This window comes from Grus americana, chromosome 5 (genome assembly GCF_028858705.1).
Source record: "Grus americana isolate bGruAme1 chromosome 5, bGruAme1.mat, whole genome shotgun sequence".
NCBI lineage: Eukaryota > Metazoa > Chordata > Aves > Gruiformes > Gruidae > Grus > Grus americana.
In genome coordinates, this window is record NC_072856.1 from 67,758,251 (window position 1) to 67,780,874 (window position 22,624).

At 53.5% G+C, this 22,624-nt stretch overlaps 1 protein-coding gene across 5 annotated transcripts in view; it reads left to right on the plus strand.

Annotated features, from left to right (window-relative positions):
• Positions 1–1,171: 1,171 nt before the first annotated feature.
• Positions 1,172–22,624, plus strand: part of TRIM9 (tripartite motif containing 9) — a 68,524-nt gene continuing 47,071 nt past the window's right edge. For 3 of the 5 annotated variants that reach the window (XM_054828037.1, XM_054828038.1, XM_054828039.1), the window contains exon 1: positions 1,175–2,073. In XM_054828037.1, coding sequence (XP_054684012.1) covers positions 1,255–2,073 — 819 coding nt within the window. In that variant the 5' untranslated portion in view covers positions 1,175–1,254. Of the gene's footprint in view, positions 2,074–22,624 lie in introns of all 5 variants that reach the window. The other 2 variants (XM_054828035.1, XM_054828036.1) reach the window with 1 other exon arrangement.

Consider the following 22,624-nt stretch of genomic DNA (forward strand, 5'->3'; position numbering starts at 1 on the left):
TTCAGAGTAAGCCTGGTTGACAAGCTGCCTGCTGGCCCCCTGCCCGCTCTCCGGCGGTGGAGCAGCACCCCACGGGGACACCCCATGCTCAGGGACCACAGCACCCCCACCCACGCAGGCCTGCCTGCACCCCGCTCTGGGCTTGTGCAAGTCTGGGATCAACGCAGTCATCTTACTGATTAAGAGAAAGCTATAGGATTATTGAGCATGTTGCATTTATTAGACACGTATGGCTATTCTAATAATTATTACTACAGCCTCATGACCCAGGCCTTCAGCAGACAGATTTCTTACCTCCAGCATTCCCAGCTCTGAAAGTCACCTTGTGCTGTCAGAGGGGAAACTGCAGGAGCCCCAGGAGCCCCCCATATTGCGTGCATGCCCTCTCTTCTGCAAAACTTCCCCCCAAACATGCTGCGCCTGGACTGGGGGCTCCTTCTCGCTCCACCGCCCTTCACAGCACTGCTGCCGCTGTGGCCCCAGGGCTCAGCCCCCTTCGGCCCCGCAAAGCATCCCCCGTAGAGGAGCCTCGTCTGCCGGGTCTCCTTAAAAACCATCTGGAGAGCCATCGAACCCGCGGGGTTCTTCTGCAAGGAGCCCCGGTCACCTTCCCCTCAGGCTGAGCAGCCCCCCAGGGCTGGGACCCGACTCTCGCTGCCGCACCCCAACACACGGTCCTGACGCACCAGCAGCACCCAGCGGGATACCGCTGGCCCTCCTCCTACCGGCAGCGAGGCCTCCGAAGCCCCTCGCCGGCCAGGCTGTGGGCCTGGGGACACCGCAGCGTGGGGGCCCGAGGGAGGCCGCCATCTCGGGGGGGCACCCTCGGGGCTTGGGGCAGGCTGCTGCGTGCACCACGGGCTGCCCGCGGGGAAGGCGAGAAGCCGGTGGCGGTACGGACGCTCCCTCTGGGCGCGGGGCGGGGGGTCGGGCGGGGGAAGCCGATGCCGGGGGAGCCGGGGCAGCCCCGGGGACAAGCCCCGCAGCTCCGCACCGCAGCCCCGAGGGCAGATCCCCGTAGCTCCCCCGGCGGCAGCGGGCGGACGGACAGGCGGCGGAGCCAATCGCAGCGTGCAGCTCGCCTCCCCCGCCGCCGGTGGACCAATGGCGAGGCGCGGGGCGGGGCGGGGCGGAGCGCGCGGCGGGCGGGCGGCGGGCGGGCGGCAGTCGGCGCCGAGGCGCGGTGCGGTGCGGGTGGTTCCTCTCGCTCTGCCGCGGCCGCTGCCGGCGCCGCGCCGCCTCCCTCCCTCCCCTATGGAAGAGATGGAAGAGGAGCTAAAATGCCCGGTGTGCGGCTCCTTTTACCGGGAGCCCATCATCCTGCCCTGCTCGCACAACCTGTGCCAGGCGTGCGCCCGCAACATCCTGGTGCAGACACCGGAGTCGGAGTCTCCGCAGAGCCGCCGCGCCTCGGGCTCGGCCGTCTCCGACTACGACTACCTGGACCTGGATAAGATGAGCCTGTACAGCGAGGCGGACAGCGGCTACGGTTCCTACGGCGGTTTCGCCAGCGCTCCCACCACCCCTTGCCAGAAGTCTCCCAACGGCGTCCGCGTCTTCCCGCCGGCCGCCCCGCCGCCTCCCGCCGCCCTGGCGCCGCCGCCGCCGCCGCCGCGCAACGCCTGCCTCACCTGCCCGCAGTGCCACCGCAGCCTGGTGCTGGACGAGCGCGGGTTGCGGGGCTTCCCCCGCAATCGCCTGCTGGAGGGCGTCATCGACCGCTACCAGCAAGGCAGGGCGGCGGCTCTGCGCTGCCAGCTCTGCGAGAAGGCGCCCAAGGAGGCGGCCGTCATGTGCGAGCAGTGCGACGTCTTCTACTGCGATCCCTGCCGCCTGCGGTGCCACCCGCCGCGGGGGCCGCTGGCCAAGCACCGCCTGGTCCCGCCGGCCCAAGGTCGCGTCAGTCGCCGCCTCAGTCCCCGCAAGATCTCCACCTGCACCGACCATGAGCTGGAGAACCACAGCATGTATTGCGTGCAGTGCAAGAGCCCTGTCTGCTACCAGTGCCTGGAGGAGGGCAAGCACTCCAGCCACGAGGTCAAGGCCCTGGGCGCTATGTGGAAGCTCCACAAGGTGAGCCCCGGTCCCGGGGTGGCCTCTGCCAGCAGCCCTGCGGCTGGGAGACTGCACACCTTGTCCCGCACAGTCCACCTTCCCCTGACTGGCAGGGTGGGAGCATCACCGCCCACGCGCTCCCTCACCGGGGCTGCGTTTTGCACCCTTGCTTGGGAGGAGAGTTGCCCCCGCCCCCCGGCACGAGGAGGCTGGCATTGGGCAGATGATGCTCGCCGCGGGTCCCCAAATCTTGCAGGTTGGCCCCCACGAGCCGAGGCTCCCCCAAAGGAGCCGGCAGTGGCCTGCGGGTGACGGCCTGGGGGTGGATCGGGGACATCTGCCCTGGGGAGCTGGAAAAGCAATGGGGAGCGATGGTTTCACACCTCCCTCCTCCTGAAATCCGCTGCGGGGGAGGACAGGGACACGGCAGCGGGGTGCCGTGGGGTGCTGCTGAGGAAGGGCTGCTGCCTCCTCCCGCACACTGAGTCATTGGGAGGAGGAGGGACGGCAGCGGGCGAGCGGGCAGCGCAGTAGCGGAGCCTTTCGCTGAATACTGATCAGCTCCTCTTGAGCGCACTCACTCCCACACGCGTCCTCGCTGGAGGAGAGGGTCCCAGCGCTTAAGGCAGGGATGCAACCGTCATTAGCTTCAGCTCAGCTCCGTCCGCCCCGCTGCCTCCCTCCCTCCTCGCACCAGTGACCCCCTCGCCGAGGGAACTGGGGCAGAAGTGACTGGGACGCAGGCGGACAGGGCGCAAGGGGACGGGCATCACTCCCCGGATGAACATTGAAATAATTGTCCCCTACTTCAGCAAATCGATGCTGGCAGGAACAGGTTGGGGAAACCGCAATGAGGAATTGGGGAGCTGGGGAGAGATCGGGAGGTGCGTGACGGCCCCTCTGCCAAAAGGGGCTTGGCCGGATCACTTTGATACTTTGGCAGGCTGCGTGGCGGTGTGTGGCTCCGTGGAGGATGCAGAGCGCTGGGCTGTTGGGTTGGTGGATGCATGCAGAGACAGGCTGTCCCTTGTCATGACGCGTCCCCTCGCAGTGTGGGAGGAAGGGGTACGGCGGTGCCTGTTGCTGCTGGAAAGGGCTCGTCCTGACCTCCTTTTGCCGGGAGCAGGAACACCTCCTCCACAGCTTTCCTGCACTCTTACAAAGATGAAGCCCATGTGCCAGAGCAGTTTTGGTGCCCCCATGCCCTTGTCCTTACACGTGGGGTGCAGTCCCTCCTCCCAACTGGTGTTGGGCTCCAGGGGTGCACCATGGCACAGGTAACTGCTGACCTGCTCACAGGGGCTCTTCTTCACTGGCGCGTTAGCGTGGCACAAGCTGTTGGATGCTGTGAGCATCTTGCTCCTCTTGCCTGTTATAAAACCCAGTAAGCGCACGCTGTGCGAGAGCAGCCCGTTCTCCAGCGCCTGGTCCTCCTGGTCCAGCTCTTGGTGGAGGATATACCCATTTGGTCTGTGCTGACATGGAGCAGAGCAGAGCTGTGTCCATCTCTCAGTGTTCTCCAAAACAAGATAAATCTAATGGATAATAGACCTTTTTGTAAGGTTTGGGCTTCACCTTCCTGCTTTGATTCGGGTGCAGCAAGGTACTTAGATACGCGCATGAGCATCCGGACAACTTCGTATGCAACTACTCGGATGCTTCAGGTTCAGCCCTTGTGTTCTTGATTAGGATGGCTTATTCTTCCTTGAATGCTTAGCTTTTCTTTCAAAATACCTTTTCACGGGGGAGAGCTTTAGCACTGCAGCATGTCATTGATGTAGCTAACAGACATGGAACTGTAATGTTATTTGAAATGATGAGTTTCATGGGATGTCTCTCAGATTTTTGGAAATCGGAATGTGAGGTCACACCTGCCTTGAGCGAGCCTGTGCTTCTGCAGGTGGATAAAATGGCTTTTTTGATATGACAGCGCAGGGTTTTATTCCTGTTTCCTGATGTTTGCTCGTTAGGGGAGGGAAAAGAGTCAGTTGTGGCAGTGTGGCGTCACTGAAGGAGGGATTTCAGAAGCGCTCCCTGAGATGCCATGTAACTGGATCGAGGGGAGAATTGAATTGATGTTTCAAGCTTTATCCTGGTTGGGAGTGGGCGTTAGGAACCAAACCACCTGCGGATTTGAGCCGGTGAACCTCCTGCAAAAATATCTGGGTGTCATTTTTTTGAGGGGACGGGCTTCTGGCAGCAAGACAAACTTGCCGGAAGGGTGACTGTCCCTTTTTGCCTGATCTTTTCGCTGCGATGAGTAGTTGTAATGAGTACCTACAGCTTGTAGGAAAGGACGGAGTCGTCAGCTCTTGACTTCTCCACGATTACAACACCGCTCACTGCAAAATGTTCTTTGGGACACATCTGTGCTCTTAATTCCCGACCTGAGGAGACCGTGATTCTCGCTGCAGTCTGCAATGACCCAGGAGCGCCTTGATGAGCTGCTGTTCTCGAAAGCGGCGTTCACGCGTCAGTACGTGATTGCCGGGCCCTAGGCAATCGCTGTTAAGTGCAGCGTGCTTCGCTTTGGAAAGGAGACCAAAGGGGTTTTTACAGACCTCTCCAGAAAGTGCCCCAATTTTTGCTTTCCTCTGACAGCGCTGATTGTGTGGTTCTCGCAGATGATAGTTTCAAAATAATCCGTGCTAAGGCACAATCAAACATGATTCAGGGAGCTAGGATTTCTAAGCCGGGCACAGATGATGGGAAATCCTCTCTCTTCCTGTCTTCCTTTCAGGACAGCTGTTGGGAGAGGGGAAAATATTCAGAGAAACATAGAGGAAAATGGGTTTTTAATCTGAATCGTTCCAGTTTTATACATATATTGCAGCTGTCTGGTTTTTATCCTGACAAGCTGGATTGCTGCTTGGCATGTCAAAAGCAGAAACACAAAATGGAGCTGAATCATTTATTCTTTGCGCATTCAAGTCCCTCTTGCTTTTGCTGGGAGGTGTGTGGTGAGTGCAGGCTCAGCAGCTTGCTAATGACTTTTAATAGATACACACGTACATACGTACGTATACAAACGGACTGGAAGGGACCTCCAGGGTCGTGCAGTCCTGTCTCCAGCTATCCCTGACAGCCCTGAAATCCCATCCGTCAGTTGATCAAACTCCGTCTTAAAAATGTTTTATCCTTGCCGATGCATGTTGGAAAGGTCTCCCAGAAGTTCATGGTTTTTGGTAGTAGCTTTTAAGCCGGCTTGAAAGCTTTCTGGGTTAGGCAATGGAGAGACAGTGATGCAGAGATTCCTGCTCATCTCTTGTAGGGTGTCGGGTTGTTGCCCAGCGCTGTTACAGCTGCCTATCCTCTGCAGAGTCCCCGGTGCTGGACATGGCTGGACACCCTCCCTGGGGTGGGTCATGCCTGCCAGAGGATGCTTTTGTCTTTGAGATTGGTACCCCACTGCAGCAAACGTGAACCTGGATTTACCGTGGACAAAGAGGCTGAAGAGGTCAGTGGTCCCACGGTGAATGGCAACACAAGCTTCTGCTCTCTTTTTGGGCAGTTGAGCAAGAAGGTTCCCTCTGCTTTGGGTTGGATCATGGGTTTTCTTTACAGGGACTCATGGGGCTCTGTCTCTTTTCTCCACTAGCATCTCTTTCATGTTCCTTTTGCCTTAAACCAAGACTCTGGGGTGGGAGTACTGTCTGCTTTGCCCTGACACTGAAAGGGGACCAGGTTAGGCAGCCTGTCCAGTTCCTCCTGTAGAAAAGCAGAAACAGGTCTTGACTTCAGTGGAAGGTTAACAGCGCTCACAGTTATACTTTTACATGGGATTTAACTGCCCAGGATGGCATTGCCCAGGCTGAAGACACAAACTGTCCTCTGATTGCAGACCCCTGCAGCATCTCTGCACAGATTGCAGCAGAGACCAACCCTGTGAACTAACGTTACGCACTCTGTTGAATCAGCTGTAACGATTGTTAGCAGTTAGGGGCTAATTAGCAGAGGTACTCTCTAGACCTCAGCTCATCCGGACTGTCACTAGCACAGATGGGATGAGGGATGCGGGGCGGGGAGCTCTTCTTTTAAGAATCAAACATCCTACGTACACTAGGCATGACTTTGTTGCAGTTGGTTTGCAGATCTGGGGTGAACTAGGGGGTGGAAAGTACAACCAGTGCCTCTTAGTTTCTGCCCCGGGGACAGCGGGCATCAGAGCCAAGATGGGGATGAGCAGACAGCGTTATTCATGAGCTTACCTGGCTGGGCCTCTGCGTTAACTTTTGTGGGGAGCTGCGTTCTTGAGGCATCATGACCGTACTGCTCTTGGGTCCGTGGGAATTCCTGCAGCCCACAGCACTTGGGGAAGTATCCAGGGAGTTGCTGTATGGCGAAGATCTGTTTGCATTTGAGAAGTAAAATATTTGCTGCTAAAACAGAAGCAGGGAGAATCCAAAATCTTTTCCTGTTGCAAGCAATGCGCTTTCCCAAGCCTTGCTTTGATGGCCTTCCCGAATCCAACCGCACTTGCTCCATCACCTGCCATCTGCAGCAGCAGGGTCCCTCCTGTCCTTCTCTAGCCGTGCCAAACAGCCTTCCCGATTGCTCCATTTTTCTGTTGCCCAAATCCTGAGAGTGGCAAACAGGCCGAGATGCTTTAAAGTCAGAAAAAAGCAAAGAAATGTCACTCAGGTCCATGGATTTACACCAGCTTGTGTCTGTCCAGGATCCGGAGGTGATGCTGCCTTCTTGCATTAATTTATTTAGAAAACAGCTTTCTGTCAGGTGGCTCTTCGCGCTGCACTTACCGCAGTTAATGGGGTAAGGAGCGACTGTGACCGTCACGTTAATCAAAGGTAATGCGGTACAGCAAGTTCTGCGAGGCGTACTTGGAGCCTGTGTTGCACTCGATGCCAGGAGACGTCCTCTTAGTTATGTGCAAACGGAAATGGGCCCAGGGCCGTCTTAGAGCGGGGGTAAATCACTGCAGCTTCATCAGTTCCAGTGAGAAGTCCAAAAATACACTGGCCTGACAGGGCGACGCTGTGTTGCACCACCAGTGCTCAGGCTCTCCGAAGGCTTTTGAGCATCTCAGTGTCCAGACTGGTGTCTGGTGGGATCTGCCTTCATCCAGAAGGTTCCTGCGCTCTGTAAATACCAAACCTTTTCCATTCTCCCCACACAGTTGTATCTGATTATTTTTTTTTGTTCTCTTGGCCACTTTATGAGTGAAGGATCCCACTGGCTCGATATTTCTTGCTGCGTTTGCTTTGGTGTGAGTCAGGAGCACCGCAGCTGAGATGGGTGAAAAATCAGCCCGTGGACTCATTCTTGTCTCTCCTTCGTGGAAATTTCAGCAGGTATCAGTGTGCGTCACGCAGAGATTCTCCTGTCACCACATCCCTAGCCTGAAAAAACCAGGAGAATTAACAAGTAGAGCAAACACTGCGCCTGGCGTTAAGTAAATGACATGAGAGCGAGAAAAAGGCATTGTTGTTTATTTACCGGGTTTCACAAGATGCGCTCGGAGAGCTGACAGCAATGCAGGGTGGATCTGGGTCGGGAATATATTCTCAAGAGGCTTATGGGGCTGCTCTGCGTTGCTTATTCCCACTCTCCTAAATAAACCAGCACCCAAAAGTTCGGGCTTTTAGAAGGAAAACTTTGCTTCATGTCATTTGCCAGAACCTGTTCACATATGACCACGGATCCTATGAAGGAGCCTTGCAGTGTACTTCCTAGGGATCCAACACACACCAGATGGAAATATCTTCATTTTCTTCCCTAAAGTTTGAAGGAGTTTTCTGCGTCCCTTGATTAACTTGCACGATTCGCATACATATTCATTTTAAGCAGAGTGCTTTCGAATTGCTTGTGCTCTTCCCAGCTGCATCAAAGAATAATTTAAAAAACCAACAGTTGAATCGTTGCAACTCCCCAACTCTCAAAACTGCTCTTTTGGCAGCCGTGTTCCCTGCTTTGTTTGTTCTTGGGGCGAGGCGTTCTGTGTGCCTGTGGTATGCATTTTACCTGTTAAATTGGCTTATAAATAAGCCGGCTCATTCCCTGTTCATTCAGATAGTCCTACTGGGATGAATTGGATAAATATCTATTTCGAGCAAGCACATAAGCCAAAGAGAGCTCACGGGATAAATCTCTGGTGACCCCAGCTCAGGTAGCATCCTGAGAGGAGAGGCAGAGGTTGGTGCGGCAGAAGCCCAGTTACTGTGAATCATTGAATCCCAGACTGGTTTGGGTGGGAAGGGACCTCACAGCCCATCCAGTCCCACCCCTGCCATGGGCAGGGACACCCTCCACTAGCCCAGGTTGCCCAAAGCCCCATCCAACCTGGCCTTGAACACTGCCAGGGAGCCAGGGGCAGCCACAGCTTCTCTGGGCAACCTGTGCCAGGGCCTCAGCACCCTCACAGGGAAGGATTTCTGCCTCACATCTCCTCTCCATCTCCCCTCCTGCAGCTTCAGGCCATTCCCCCTTGTCCTGTCACTCCCTGCCCTTGTCACCAGCTCCTCTCCAGCTTTCCTGGAGCCCCTTTAGGGACTGGAAGGGGCTCTAAGGTCTCCCCGGAGCCTTCTCTTCTCCAGGCTGAACCAGCCCAACTCTCTCAGCCTGTCTCTATAGCAGAGGTGCTCCAGCCCTTGGATCATCTCCGTGGCCTCCTCTGGACTCTCTCCAACAGCTCCATGTCCTTCTTGTCCTGGGGACCCCCGAGCTGGATGCAGCACTGCAGGGGGGTCTCGCCAGAGCAGAGCAGAGGGGCAGAATCCCCTCCCTCGACCTGCTGGTCACGCTGCTGGACACGCAGCCCAGGACACGGGTGGCTTTCTGGGCTGCCAGCGCACATTGCTGGGTCACGTTGAGCTTCTCAGCCCCCAACACCCCAAGTCCTTCTCCTCAGGGCTGCTCTCCATCCATTCTCTGCCCAGCCTGTCGTTGTGCTTGGGACTGCGTTAATAAGGTATGCGTGTTTGTTGCCTGAAGTGCTGTGAGCAGGAGCCACGGTTGCCATTGCCCATCAGCAGGAGGTCAGATCCACAACTGGTGCAAATGAGCAGGGCTCCACTGATGTGGCAGCACCGAGCCATTCGAGTGGAAATTTGTGTTTGCAGCTTCGGATGCCTCATGTGGAGATCCCAGCCTGGGTGCCCATGCTGGGGCTGCTGCTTCCAGCTTGGAGAGGAGGTGTAATGCCTAAACACTTCGGCAAATATCACTTCAATTATTTGCATGAACCCTGAAACTGTGGCACATCTTTCAACCAGTGAACCCTTTTTTTTTTTTTTTTCTTTTTTGGGGGTCAGACCCTTGCCTTTAGTTCCATTTTTTCCCCTTTTCCCCTGCCTGGTCCTTTTGGATTTGCACCATCAGTTCCCTTCTCTTCTTGCAGTGCCCCGCGGCAGGATTGTTTAGTGTGCGTGAATTAATGACGGCTTATGGTCGTGCTTTCAGCTCGAGGGTGCATAATGCATCCATAGCATCAGTTGTTTAAGCCTTCGCTGTGGAACTGCAGCTGCTTCCCACCTGCAGCTCTTGGGGTCTTCTCTGATGAAATCCCTCTGTCCTCCCAGATAACCAATGCCCCTTGATTCAAGAGGCATTAATTCACTGATTCTTTTAACGTCACCACTTTCCTCTTCCCTGCTCCTTTACCTCTTGACCTTTGCAGGCATCAGCTGTAGATGCTGAAAAGAGCTGCTGCTCCTGGCCCCTGCCCAGGCTCTCTGTCGATGCCGGTGGGCTTTCTGCTTGGGAAGGACCTTTCTGTCCGCAGAGGCAGGCTCAGGGGTCTGGTTTTTACTCCACAGCCTTGTTAGGAAAGCATCCCTTTCCAAACGAGTTTCTCTGATTTTATGCCGTGGTCTCTCCATTGGAGTACGTAAAGCTGGGAGAAGGGGGGGGTCGTGTCAAGCTTTGAAACGGATCGTTTCTTACAAGGGGTATTTATTGATTTCAAGACACAGACGTACTGCTTTGGGGTCGGAGCCACCGTTCCCTTGCTCCCCTTCCTGACAGGGCTGGGCTGCGTTACCCAAAGCACCCCGATAATTCAGCCCGAAGCAGGGGAGGAGTGGGAAGATGCTGGCAAGTGCGGCTCCGGCTGTTTCTGTTGCAGCGAGGAAGGGAACTGCGGCAGCATTTCCCTGAGGATGCTGGAAAAAGAAGGGGAGGGCTCGTGGCTGTGACTGGAGGTCAGCTCTCCCTGCTGAGGATTTGCCTTGTGCTCCTGGACAAATAATTGCTTACCCTCCCTGTCTGCCCTTTCCCCTGCCTCACGCTGCGCTAGCTCATCCAAAGCTGCCTCTTAGAAATGTATGTTTAGCACAGCTCCCTTCCTCCAGCCCAGCAACCTGATGGCGGTGTAATGCGAATTCCTAACTGAGCAGCCTTCTGCTACACGCGGAGATGTACTGAGAACGTCCAGCAGCGCAGAGGGCATCGTAGCTGCCAGGGCTGGGTGAAATCCCATCAGGGACATAATGGGAGCATCAGCCTCCCTCCCTGGGAAAGCACTTCCATGCATGCTCAGTGTTAAATTGAAGTCACAGAGATTTAAGGGCATGACTTAAACGCTTTCTTGAGTTGGGGCGTCTGAAATGGTAAACCGGTGAGAGCCCTTGATGTGCAAACAGCGTCGGATTAACTGCATGCAGCGTGAGAGCTGGCGTTGGCCCTTGGCTCGGTGACAGATGCCACTGTTTCCTGGGAACACAGCGCTCTTTCTTTGGCAGGGTGCAAGACAGAAGTGTAAAACAAGCCTCGACTTTCACGGCCAAGCCAGTAGAACCTTAGTCTTGCCGTCTGAGGATGCAGTCAGAATGCCTCTGATTGTCCCGACATATATTTTATTGGTGCTCCTTTGTAGTTCAGCCGACTGCCTCTTTCTTATGCCATTTTTAATCTCCAGCCAGCTCTTTGTGGGGGTCTTTACTAGGAGGAGCAGCAGCGGTGGTTCACGTTTTACGGTTGCATAAAACCCGCTCAGCTCCACAGCTCAGACGTGGCCGAGTTTGTCCTGTATCCATCCTGCAGCAACGCTTCTTCCATCCTGACACTGAATTCCCTGGAAATGAGGACCCGAAGGGGTGTTTGCTTAGGTCTGTGCCGCCGTCAGCCCACAGCTCCGTGAATCAGAGCAAGCGCGTAGACGCGGTTTCTCACCTATGAGATTATTTCTCACCTCCCCCGGAGCACAGCACTTAAAATTTGTTGTTGGCTAAAAAAATCCCAAGCGACCGACTCCTATACCTACAAGGAGTTGGGGGTTTGTATCATTTTAAATTTTGCCCTCTGGCTGCGTGGCAGGACGGAGGGGAGCCGAGCGCTGCACCTTCTCCTCTGCTCCGCTGATGACAGATGGCAGCCCAGACCAAGGGGCAAGGAGGTTATTTGATCGTTATCGACTGTGTGTGTCGTGCTGTGCTTCTGGAGCTACCAACCAGACGACCGATCAGTCGATCCATCTGTGACTTGGGCAATGGTTAGGCTCTCTATTGATTTCCTGCCGCGGCTGTCGGAGGGTGAAGGGCGCGTTGGAAGCAGCTCAGAGGAAGATCCCTCCTCCGTTCCTGCCTCGCAGGTGACTTGCCCACGTCTCGGCTGGGCAGACCCTGCCAAGCTGCAGGCTGACCGGCTGCCTCTTGCAGCGGGTTTCTGGCTCGTGTTGCCGTGTCCTGGGTATTTGCTTTTGGCAGATGTGCCAGATGTGGCTGGTTGGCCTGGCGTGTGATCCCTCGATGAGCCGTGAGCGGCAGGTAGGTGCCAGAGGAAGGCCACCGTGCTGCTCTGCTCCTGGGGTGTCTCACCGGCGTGTGAAGCCCAGAAGAATGCATCTGTGGCAGGGGAGAAAGGTGAGAGGAGGGAAGGGAAAGGAGGTCTCAGCTGCATTCTCCTTCCGCACCTTGCAGCTGCAGCGCTTCAGCACCCGGGGAGGATCCAGGGCCAGTGGAGTGCTATTTATTTAGTAGAGCTAAATAGATAGAGGGAGTGTAAGGAGCTCTACCTGATCACAGGCTGGTTTGGGTTGGAAGGGACCTCAAAGCCCATCCAGTTCCAACCCCCTGCCATGGGCAGGGACACCCTCCACTAGCCCAGGTTGCCCCAAGCCCCATCCAACCTGGCCTGATGAGACTGAAACCTCATTTGAACCCTCTTTGTGATTGAACTAGAGCCATTTTATGATTCAAGCGAGACAGCTGGCGCCAGGATGCTGTGAGAACCAATGCAGGTGGATTTTGTTTTGAAACAACCCCATTTCTGCTCAGGCAAAAGCTATTTTGTTCAATTACAGTGCAGTTCTTAATGCACAGCGAGCGGGAGCACGATGCAATGCAGCAGGAAGAGGAACAAGCAAGCCGCATCTTCTCGGTGGTATCCTGAGACTTGCACGAGTAGGTTGTCATGGGGAAAAATGTCAAAGCTGGTGGAGCTGTTCATGTGGTGCTTTAGCTGGCTTTTAGCTCGTGCCTCACGGGTTTGATTTCCAGGGTTTTGTAGCTGTCTAGGAGCTGGTAGCTGCAGGGTCAGTCTTCGCCTGAGAGTGGGCACTGGTGGGAAGAGAAGTCTGGCTGTGCTCAGGGTCTGGGAGAGCACTGGGAATGAAGTAGGGAGATCAGGTTTAGAAGCAGGTGCTCTTTACCCCAGGCTCCTGCCCGATGGAGTAAATCAACATAGATTCATCGACTTAAGTGTCTTCCTCCCTGAGCGTGACCCTGTGACTCCTCTAGACACGAGGGGAATACACAGCCCACTTCAAACGTGAGTGTGAGCCGGGGCGATACCTCCCGCAATTACGCGATGCTTCTTCTGCTGAGTGAGAATAGTGGGACGCTTTCATGGGGCTCTTCCAGTGCCCGGGATCGTTTGCGACTCGGCAGAGGCAATGTCAGGAGGATGACGCTGCGCAAGGTCGTTTGTGGCAATTAGCACTGATCGTCTTTCTGCAGGAGCGCGTGCACTCGGCGTTTGGCACCTCGGTTCATCCTGTGATGCATCAAAAGGAAAGTTGGGGGAATAATTTATGCCACGACTGCAGCAGGCAGCGTGTGGTAGGACAAAAGCCCTTCCTGCCGTGTGCCGCAGATCCGGCTTCACTAAAGCTGTGAATTGTTACAATTGTCATGAGTCACGTCAGGTCCAAGAGCCTTGGGTTTTACAAACCAGCCTGCGGCCCCAGAGAGATCTGGGAAGGAGGGACAGACATTTTAGGAGGGCCTGTAGCGACAGGACAAGGGGGAATGGTTTTAAACTAAAAGAGGGGAGATTCAGACTAGATATACGGAAGAAATTTGTTACGCTGAGGGTGGTGAAACACTGGATCAGGTTGCCCAGAGAGGTGGTGGATGCCCCATCCCTGGAAACACTCAAGGCCAGGCTGGATGGGGCTTTGGGCAACCTGATCTAGTTGAAGATGTCCCTGCTCACTGCAGGGGTTGGACTAGATGGGCCTGAAAGGTCCCTTCAACCCAAACCCTTCTGGGATTCCCTGGTTCTATGACAGTTGAGCAGTTTGATGCCAGATGGGTCTGGAATGGCAGCATGTGCAGAACTTGACAGTCTCTGTGTAGATCGTGCCATCAAATGCCGTTGACCATGGTGATTTGTCCCATCTCCATTCTGTGCGCTTGATGAGAGTTGACAGAAACCCAACGATCGACCTAAATACTCTTGCAAATCTGGAGGATTTTCTGGTTGCCCAGCTCCAGATACGGCACCTGGCTGGCACTCGGCGTGTGATCTGAACCACCCGCAGCGGTGCTCCCCAGCACCCGATAAAGCCTGTGTGTCAGCAGCGTGCGTCCGAGGGCTTCATCATCCCCCAGTCCTGCAAGGGCTCCTTGGGGCTTTATCGTTTCATTGGTGGTGATTCCCTGCTGCAGAGGACAATCCTATTGTCTGATGAGAGGAAAGGCGCTAGCCAGAAAATGGGCGAGTTGAGCTCGTATTTAATCAAGAGGCTGGGGTTGGAAGGGTGGGATACGGGAGTTTTTCCTCACCCAGCATGTGGACCGGTGGCTTCGAGCAGAGATCACCAGGGCTGTCTGAAGGGCACCAGGCAGTGTGATGTATTCAGACTTGTCTTCAGATAGGTGATGGAACAGTTCCCTTCTAGTGAATGTGTTTTTCATCACCTTGTATGTTATCAACAGTAAAATTAGTGCAATTTAAAATGAAAACACGCAAGTAGAGTTTGTATTTATGCAGCCACTGGGTGTTAAGCCATTCCAGAAGAGTTTACATCCCAGCAGGGTTCCTGAACCCAAGAAAACAGCTGCTTCATTTGTACATGCCCCAAAATACATTTGATTTAAATTAAATATAATGAGGTTTACAGGACCTGGTGAGAGCATGTGTTACAGTGTTGAGTTCAGGGGAGCTGTGCTGATTTAGACTGCCTGAGACTCCACTATTATATATGACCTATTAATAAATGTGCTTACCAGGGATCCAGAGCAGAGTTATGTGCCTAATGACCATCTCTGTGAAAAGCTTTTAACCTCAGCAAAATGTTTACAAAATCAATATTTATTATATTGCAGTCATTTTGTTTAAATAGACAGTTGACTCGGTTTGGCGTCTCCGAGTTGATTTGCAGTTACAGTTTGAAGGAGCCAGGAGATCTCTGAATACAAGTAATATCACAAATGTGTGTTAAGTGTGTAATTTAAGGCCAGATTCTGCCTCCTTTGTTTGTGCAGAGTGGTCCCTGCCGTCAGGAATAACCGTGGTAACTCAAAGTGATTTACTTCTTCAGTGTGAGGTTGGTGGAATTTGACTCTGAAAATATATATGCAATTGGTAGGTAATTTATATAACACTTTATATAACAACTTATTGCGTTCCCAATTTCGCATGTGCATAAATACATTAATCTACCTCTTCGTTAGTGAGAATATTTTAAAAGCAGATAGCCTCAACGACCGCACAGCTCTGCAATAAAGCGTCGGTTGATACATAGATGATTATTTTTAATGTACGTGTTCAGAGTGGCAGATAATAGAGTCTATAATTAAATATCAGTAACATCCCCGGCCCTCGACGAGGGGTACGGGGATGATAGGACGTGAATGTGGCAGGCAGAGGAAGGGCGGACGGGGGGGAAAGGGTCCCTTGTTCCGCAGAGAAGTGTTTTGGCCCCAGCTCTGCACAGCCCTCCACGTGCTCCCTGCTGCACGCCCACGGGTGGCCGATTTCCAGTGGCCTTGGTCGGCCGGCTGGGTCCTCCCGTGCCCGGGAGAGACGGGGTCCGTGCGGGGAATGCCGTGGCCTTGCTGATGCAGCGTGTCCCCAAAGGGTGGGGGGGGGGAGGACATCCGAGCAGGGACCTCACGTGTCCCTCCGAGCAGGGCTTCACACCTGCACGCTTAAGCAAGCCTTCAAGTTGCTCTGATTTATTTGCCTTGCAAAACAGCGATTTTATTGCGGGGCTGTTACACCTGGCAGCATGAAATACCTTCCTCCTGTTGAGGGCTCGTCCTGCGGCACGCAGGTGCCTCCTCGGTGGAAGCGCCAGCGACGGCTCGGAGCCCGCGGTGCCGGTTGCTCCTGGCACTGCTGCGTTTGCAGCCGGTGTGTTTTGCTGCTGCTTTGCTGGGAGCCGTGCGAGCCCCTTCTCTGCACCTGAGAGAAGGAAGGGAAGAACAGGCCTGGGCAAAGTTTTGCTTAATGAGCTGGTTTTCCCTTCTGTATTCAAAATTGATTGTAAGTTTTATTAGAAACGTATTTAAGTAAGTCAAAATCTTCAAGGATCAAAGCTGCAACCCAAAGGAACAGGCCCTGCCACTTCTGCAACTTACCCCTTGCCTTGCAATGTGCCGCTGAAAAAAGCCCAAACTTCACATTTCAGACTTATATTAGAAGCCCTGTTTTTCTGCCACATTTGTGTTTTGTCCTTTATCCCTCCCAGGCTGTCGTGAGAAGCAACCCCAGCCTCCTCACGGTACTGGAGCTTGGATAGAGGTGAAGGCAAGCAGGCGTGCTGCCCCGCGCAGCGTTCTGCCCCGAGCTGGGGGGTGCAGGCAGGCGGGAGAGCCATGGGGCAAACCCAGGTTCATCCCGTGCACGTGGATTGTGAAACCAAGGGGGCACGGCAGGGACACTCAAGCCATGGGAGCTAATTAAGAGTCAGGGCTAATGAGCTCAGGCAGAGCACTGGGCTAATCTCACTAGAGTAGGGCTGTTGTTCATCCAGCTCTGTGGGGTGGACATCCCAGCTCGGACACCCGTGGGAGTCCCTGCACCCATCTCTTCGGCACCGTGAGAACGTGTCTAATGAAACCAACGCTGCTCAGAGCAACTTTGAGCAGTGTCGGGCTACATGAAGACCCTTTGCTACACATACAGGCTGCTGCCCAGCTGCCCCTTGTCCTGAGCACGTACTCTTTGCTTACCAACGAGGTAAGACCAGAATTAAGTGGCAGGAGGAATGAAACTCCTCTGAGATTGGCTTCTGCTGCTGCTCATCCCCGTAGCCCAGCAGCGGGGAGCACAAAGAGCATTTTAACAAGCTGCTCCCAGCCCCTGCCAGCACATCGTGGTGTGTTTGCTTTCCGCACCCGGGAGATCCTCTCCTGCTCTCTTTAAAGTTTATTGGCATCGTGGCAGAGTTGGCGACTGACAGTTCCTGAGACGCTGCAGGCCACTACTGCGAGCTGGCCAGCTTAGTGCTGGGTTTAAAGCTGAGCTTATAAATATTACTAAAGTACCTGACTCCCCAAGAGTTACAAATCCTCAGTGGGCATGTTGCAAGAGACTTCTTTTCCTCCTAAGTTAAACCCTTGAACTTAAAACAAACCCTTCACCTAAGTAGGAAGAGTGGGGGTTTTGCTGACTTTGCAAAATGAGAGGGGTCTCCGACTGCCTGTCAAATGCGGATTGCACAAGGTGTCCAGAGATTCTTTTTTAAAAAAAGGAAAACAAGTTTTTTTCTGTAAAAGAGATCAAATTTATCACTTCCAACTGTGTTTGTACTTTCATGGTATGAAGGGGCTTTTGTGTGTAAAGATAAATGCTGCGCAGCCTTATATGAGATTTGCGATGCCGCCTGCTAATCCCGTATGCGGCACTTTACAAGGCGGCTCACGACTTAAGACGACCATTTGATGTGCCTTCTGTGAACTAAACCCGTCTCTCGTTTCCCCCCTTCCCCACTCACATGTTTAAGTTAGCAGAGTTTCTCCAGTATTTTCCTTTACCTTAAAAATTCACGTGTTCCCATTGAGTTCTGTCACTACCGTAGCAACAGCAGCAAGTCAGAGACCGAGGTGATGGGCTTCTTTTACGATGATGGTTGTTACTCCTTAGGAGCGGCTGTACATCCCGTGTCTTCTCTGCTGATTTCCCTTGGGGTACACAGAGATGCAGGCCAGCTCTCAACTGGGAGAGGTGGTGGCCTGCTGCCCAGTGACCCCGAGAGGCTCAGTTTGGAGATGTCACGGTATCTTCCATACCACATCCCTCCTGCCCTGCCCCTGACTTGGATGCCAGCTTGGAACTGGCCCTTTCCCTTGAATCTCATGGCTTCCTTTGGCTGTCACATCCCAAGAGGAGATCACCATCACTTCTGTGTCACCCCCGACTGTCCTTTCACTGTCACAAGCTGCTTGATCTTTGCAGGCCCTTCTGCATCTCCAGATCTTCCCTGGCCTCCTGGAAGCTCCTTTGTGACGAGGTCAGTGGCGGAGGAGAGAGGCAGCTCTTGTGTTGGAGCCCTGCTCCTCAGCACCATCTTCTCCCTTCTCTGCTGCTTCCCTTCTGGTCTTCGGGCTTCTCAGCACCTTGGGTACCTCATTCCCATGTTTGTTTATAAGGATTTAAATGATTTCTCATCCCACATTAGACCTGTTGATGTTTTAGTAGGAGAAGGAGGGAGCAGCATCTCCTGCGAGGTGGTCACAGCCACTGCTCTAGATAAAGAACTGACTTCTGTTCCCTCTCCCAACTGGCAGAGCCAGCACAGAAGCATGTGTTACGTATATCTGGATTTTTAAAGGTGACATCATCAGCTACAGGAAACCCTACACATAGTGAACACATAACCAGGGTCTTGTGCAGGACTTTGGACTGAGATGTGGTACGTTTGCTAGTCCTCCCCGAGACTTCGCCTCCCTCTCTTGCTGTCACCTTGTATCTCCTGCCCTTTCCAGCATCCTCCACTCCTCCCTTCTGCCAGGCTTCCCCTCTGCCAGTTTTTCTGGTGGTCATTGCCCCTTTTCAGCCCAGCTGAGAGGTACCTGTCCTTGCACAGGGGAGCTGGATCCATGCTGCAATGGTGCAGACGTCTCTTGCGCACTGCAGGTTTTTGTCTCATTTTGCTATTTCCCAAGCATTTTTGATTTCACACTCACTGGAGGTGATTGCTACGTGAATCTTCCAATGTTCTTCCTGGCTGGAGCTCACATCTATCTCTCGTGCGTGTTCATGGCCATGAAGATATCTTAGAGCTGTTTTGAGTCCTACTCTCAGTGGTGCTGGCAAGCCCTCATTTGCTGGTCTGGGGATATTCCTCCTTCACATGATGTGATTTTGTTGGTTTTGACTGCTGTGCCCCATGGTGGGCCCCCGGCTTGGCTTTCCATCCACCCAGCTGTGCTCGGATCCCACCCACACGTCTGAAGTCCTTGCGGAAGCCAAGTTTCTCAAGGCCCTCCAACGCAATGGGGACCAAGTTGGTGAGGTTTGGGGTCCCTGCAGGGTGAGCCCTGGCCTTGCTGGTGGTGCCTTTGCTGCAGGGGGGTGCGAGAGTCCAACGTCCAGCTGTATGCTCCCCACGCTGAAGCAGGATATTATTTTTCTAGAGACTTTTAGAGATATTGACTGTATTTGTGGCTCCTTTTCTCCTCAGTCTGGTTTTTCTGTAAGGTCTTGAGAGCACTTCTTTCTTTCCTCTGAACGAAAACTATTACTGAAGTAAATGTGAATTATTCCCCCTCCCATCCCTTGGTACTTCCTGGATTCTTCACTTCTTCATAAATAATCATGAATGATTCAGTGAGTCTATTAGCTGCTTTCCTCGTGACACTAAGATGTATTGCTCGGCTCCAGCGATTCGAATATCCTTCAGTTCTGGGTACGGAGCCCCCTCGCCTCCTTGCTCTCTGTAGATACACTGACAAGTTCTTCATTACTTCCTAATTAGCCATACATCCTTTCTTATTAAAGAATAATTTTTTTAAAGGCACTCATTATCTCAGCTCTTCCAGAATTATTGATTTAATCTTCCTCGTTTTTTATTAATGGGTCTACAATCTTCTCATAATCCATCCAGTTCATTTGGTTAGCCTTCCTGACAACAACTCTCATCCTCCCCTGCCTACACCCTTCCTAGTCTCATGCTGCCTTCAAGTGCTTTTGTCACTCTGTGCCTCTCTCCGTGGTTTATTTTCCTTGAAAATCTTTGCGTGGGCTCCCAAGAGGCCACTTCAAACACATCTTCTGAGCTCGAGGGAGTGGGGTTTCCAAAGAGCTCGTTCCTGGATTGCATTAGGAGAGCTGGAAGTTGAAATCCTCAGAGGTGTTAAGTCTTTGTACTTGCTGAAGTCACACCTTCCTGCAGTGCCCTGCGCCTTCGCTCTGGGCACCTTGCTGGCTTTGGTAGGCTTCTTCCCAGAGGACCCAGTGCTAGACCACTTCCACCGACTGCTTGTTCCTTCCTCCCTTCTGCTGTGCCACGTTGCCTTGCTTCCAAAAGGGATTACAGGCCTGCAAGCCGGCAAGCGAGGAGACCAGAGGTCTGGGTCTTGGGCCTCTCAGTACTTTCAGTGCTCCTGAGCAAACAGGACGCCCGCAGAGTTGCTCCATTGGTTTTGCCGTGGTGTCCTCTGCACAGCCGGGGAGGCCTGGGGACCTCGGGGTGATGCGTGTGTCTTGGTGTCAGGGCTACTTTTCTGCTCAGCGTCCCCGGAGGTAAAAAAGCACGGCGTGTCCCAAGGGTTGAGTTGATGGACTCTGGAGCAAAGTGCTGCAGCCATCGGGGCATGTCCTGAGCTTACTGGAGAAACGCCAACCAGCCTGGCCTCGCTGCTGGGAGCAGATGGCTTCTGGGGAGCTTGGGGTTTGCAGTACTGCCGAGCTGGTTTGCCTGAGGCCAGCACCCAGCCAGAGGAAGACAAGGGGCCTGCGAAATGTCCCCTGTGCACACCCAGTGTGGGGATAGAGCATCTGGCACATGCGTGGTCTGCTCCCTGTCTGAAGGAGGACTTCTGGTTGTTCTTAGTCTGGGAGTGAGTTGCTTTCCCATCTCAGTCCTTCCCCATAAATCTGTTCCCTCCATGTTTTGAAGTCTCTGTAATCCAGACTGGCTTTTTGGGTATCTGCAGCAGCAAATGCACTCTAGTTACTATCACATTTTGGGATTAATCCCAAATCCAACCCTTTCCAACTTGAGAAGCTTGGATCCAGGTGTAGGGGCTCAGATTCCAGTGCCTGGAGGAAGGAGTTAGCAGAGGAAAAAAGCTGGGTTTACTGTGGTTTTGCTATGCTTGAGGTGAGATCCAAGCTTCCTCGCTCTGCTCTAGGTGCTCTCCTGGCAGCAGCCACCTGAGCATCTCTGCCGCTGCTGTGGTGAGTGTTGCGTTCCCAGTGCTCCGGTATCCATGGTGATGGGAAGTATTTCTAAAGTGGTGCTTCAAAGGAAATAGGAAATTCTGGTCCTTGGACCTGCCCTTTGATCTCTGTTGTACCTGCCCTCGGTTTTCTCCTTGGAGAGCAGAAAGAGCCCTCCCCTACACACAGCAGTGGCAACACTCGATGGTTTGCATGAGCAGGAGCTCAGCGCGTGGCTGCAGAGCCTCTGAGCCTCCCCTCTGCCCCGAGGGGAAAGAGGAACTGCTCTTGGAGAAATGGCATACGTAGAGGTGGGACTACCTGAAGCCCAAGGGGTTTGGTGGTCACCTTGCTCTGCTGAAGAGACTGGAGCTGCTTTGCCCCCACACTGAAACCCCAGTGGGCAACTAGGTGGGAGCATCTCTGCTCAGGCAGTGATGTTCACGTCAGGCAAAAGCTCTTTTTTTAGTAATACAGCTTTGGTCTTAGAAAACTTCAGATTAGAAGGGACCTCAGAGAGCTCAAGTCCAGCTTTCTGCCCAGAAGCAGCAGCAATAACTGAAGGAGACAGTTTCTCTAGTAAGCTCAATCTGGGGCAAGTCCCTCTGGCCTCTGCTTCTTTAAAGAGACGTGAGAAGTAATGCCCAACCTACAATCCCTGCGACTTCCCGGGCACGAGAAATGCTTCGGTACTGCTGAGAGCTCCTTGTCTCTCGCCTGGGCTGGCTGGAGTCTGCGAGAAGCTCGTGGCTGACAGCAACCATCCAAAGTGGTGGTCTCCAGAGAGCAGTTTCCCATCCTGCTGGAGATGGAAGGAATGAAGCAGAAAAGCCAATCAATCCATATGCATCTTGATTTCGCTTCCCCCCTCCTCCTGCTGCTGTGTGATACCAGCAATCTTCCTAAAAGCAGAAAGCATAAAATTAGTAATAGTTTCCTGATGTTCTGTTGCTAGTGAAGTCTTGTCTGCCAGTGACTGCCAGCAAAGCAGAGATCTTCCAGCATTGGTCCTGTCTCCGCTGAGCAGGCTGGCTGGCACGGACGGGCTGGGTGGGTCCAATGGGCTGTTTGGCTGTGCCATCTGCACGTCCCCGGGGAGCTGCCCTGCTGCACGGGGGCTCAGGTGTGACGGCAAAACGGCTCCTCAGCGGTCGCACCTCGCAGCCCAGTGCGTTAAGGTGATGTCAATATACTTCAGTGACTGGACGCGGCTGTTTCCAGTGGTATTGCCTGCAGTTCATACATCGCACGGGGGTTTGTGGCAGAGCCGGAGCTCGCTGCTGTTTCCTAGAGATGTGAGGGAGAGCTCAGGACAGCTGCTGGAAACGCTCAGGTCCCCAAAATGTGTTTCACTGATGGCTCTGGGCATCCTTGTTACGCAGAACATCTCGGGAGATTTAATGTTTCGCTTTTATGCTCATCAGGCACTCACCATTAAACATGAGCTTTAAAGCACTAGCCAAGAGCAACATTCAGAAAAAAACAGGAACAAAGAACCCACGTTCTCTTAAAAATAGAGAAGCAGACAGAGAGGGGTTTGCTGTGTACTCCGAGGTTAGGTAGGTAGTGGTGTATTTGCCCAAAGAGCTGATAACACCCTGTGATTTATTTGGTCAAGTCCCATACACAGCGCAGTCGATTGAAGACCTCAGAGGAGAGCACAAGGAACACTCCAAAAGCATGATGTGAGCTATCCTGCATGTAGGGGACAGTCATGCCGACGCAGCCTCAGCTGGAGGACGGTAACGGTGTGGGGCACCCAGGCATCGAGGCAGTTGCAAACCGTGGTCGTAGCACGCAGGGAGAGCATCTACAGTGACCGCAGGGGAAAGAATGAATGAACTGGGCATGCATGGAGAGGAGAAGAGGAGGTTGGAGAGGGGGATTGTGATGGTCTTCGAGCCTATAGCGGGCTGTTGCAGGCTTTGTATTTCCATGAATGCAGCAAGAAGTTTGGCGCTTAAATTGTAGCAGTGGAAATGTGGTTAAATTTACCCTTTTCCCAGAGGAGGCATTGTGATTGGAGTTTTGGCACATGGGCAATGGCCAGAATACGTGCTAA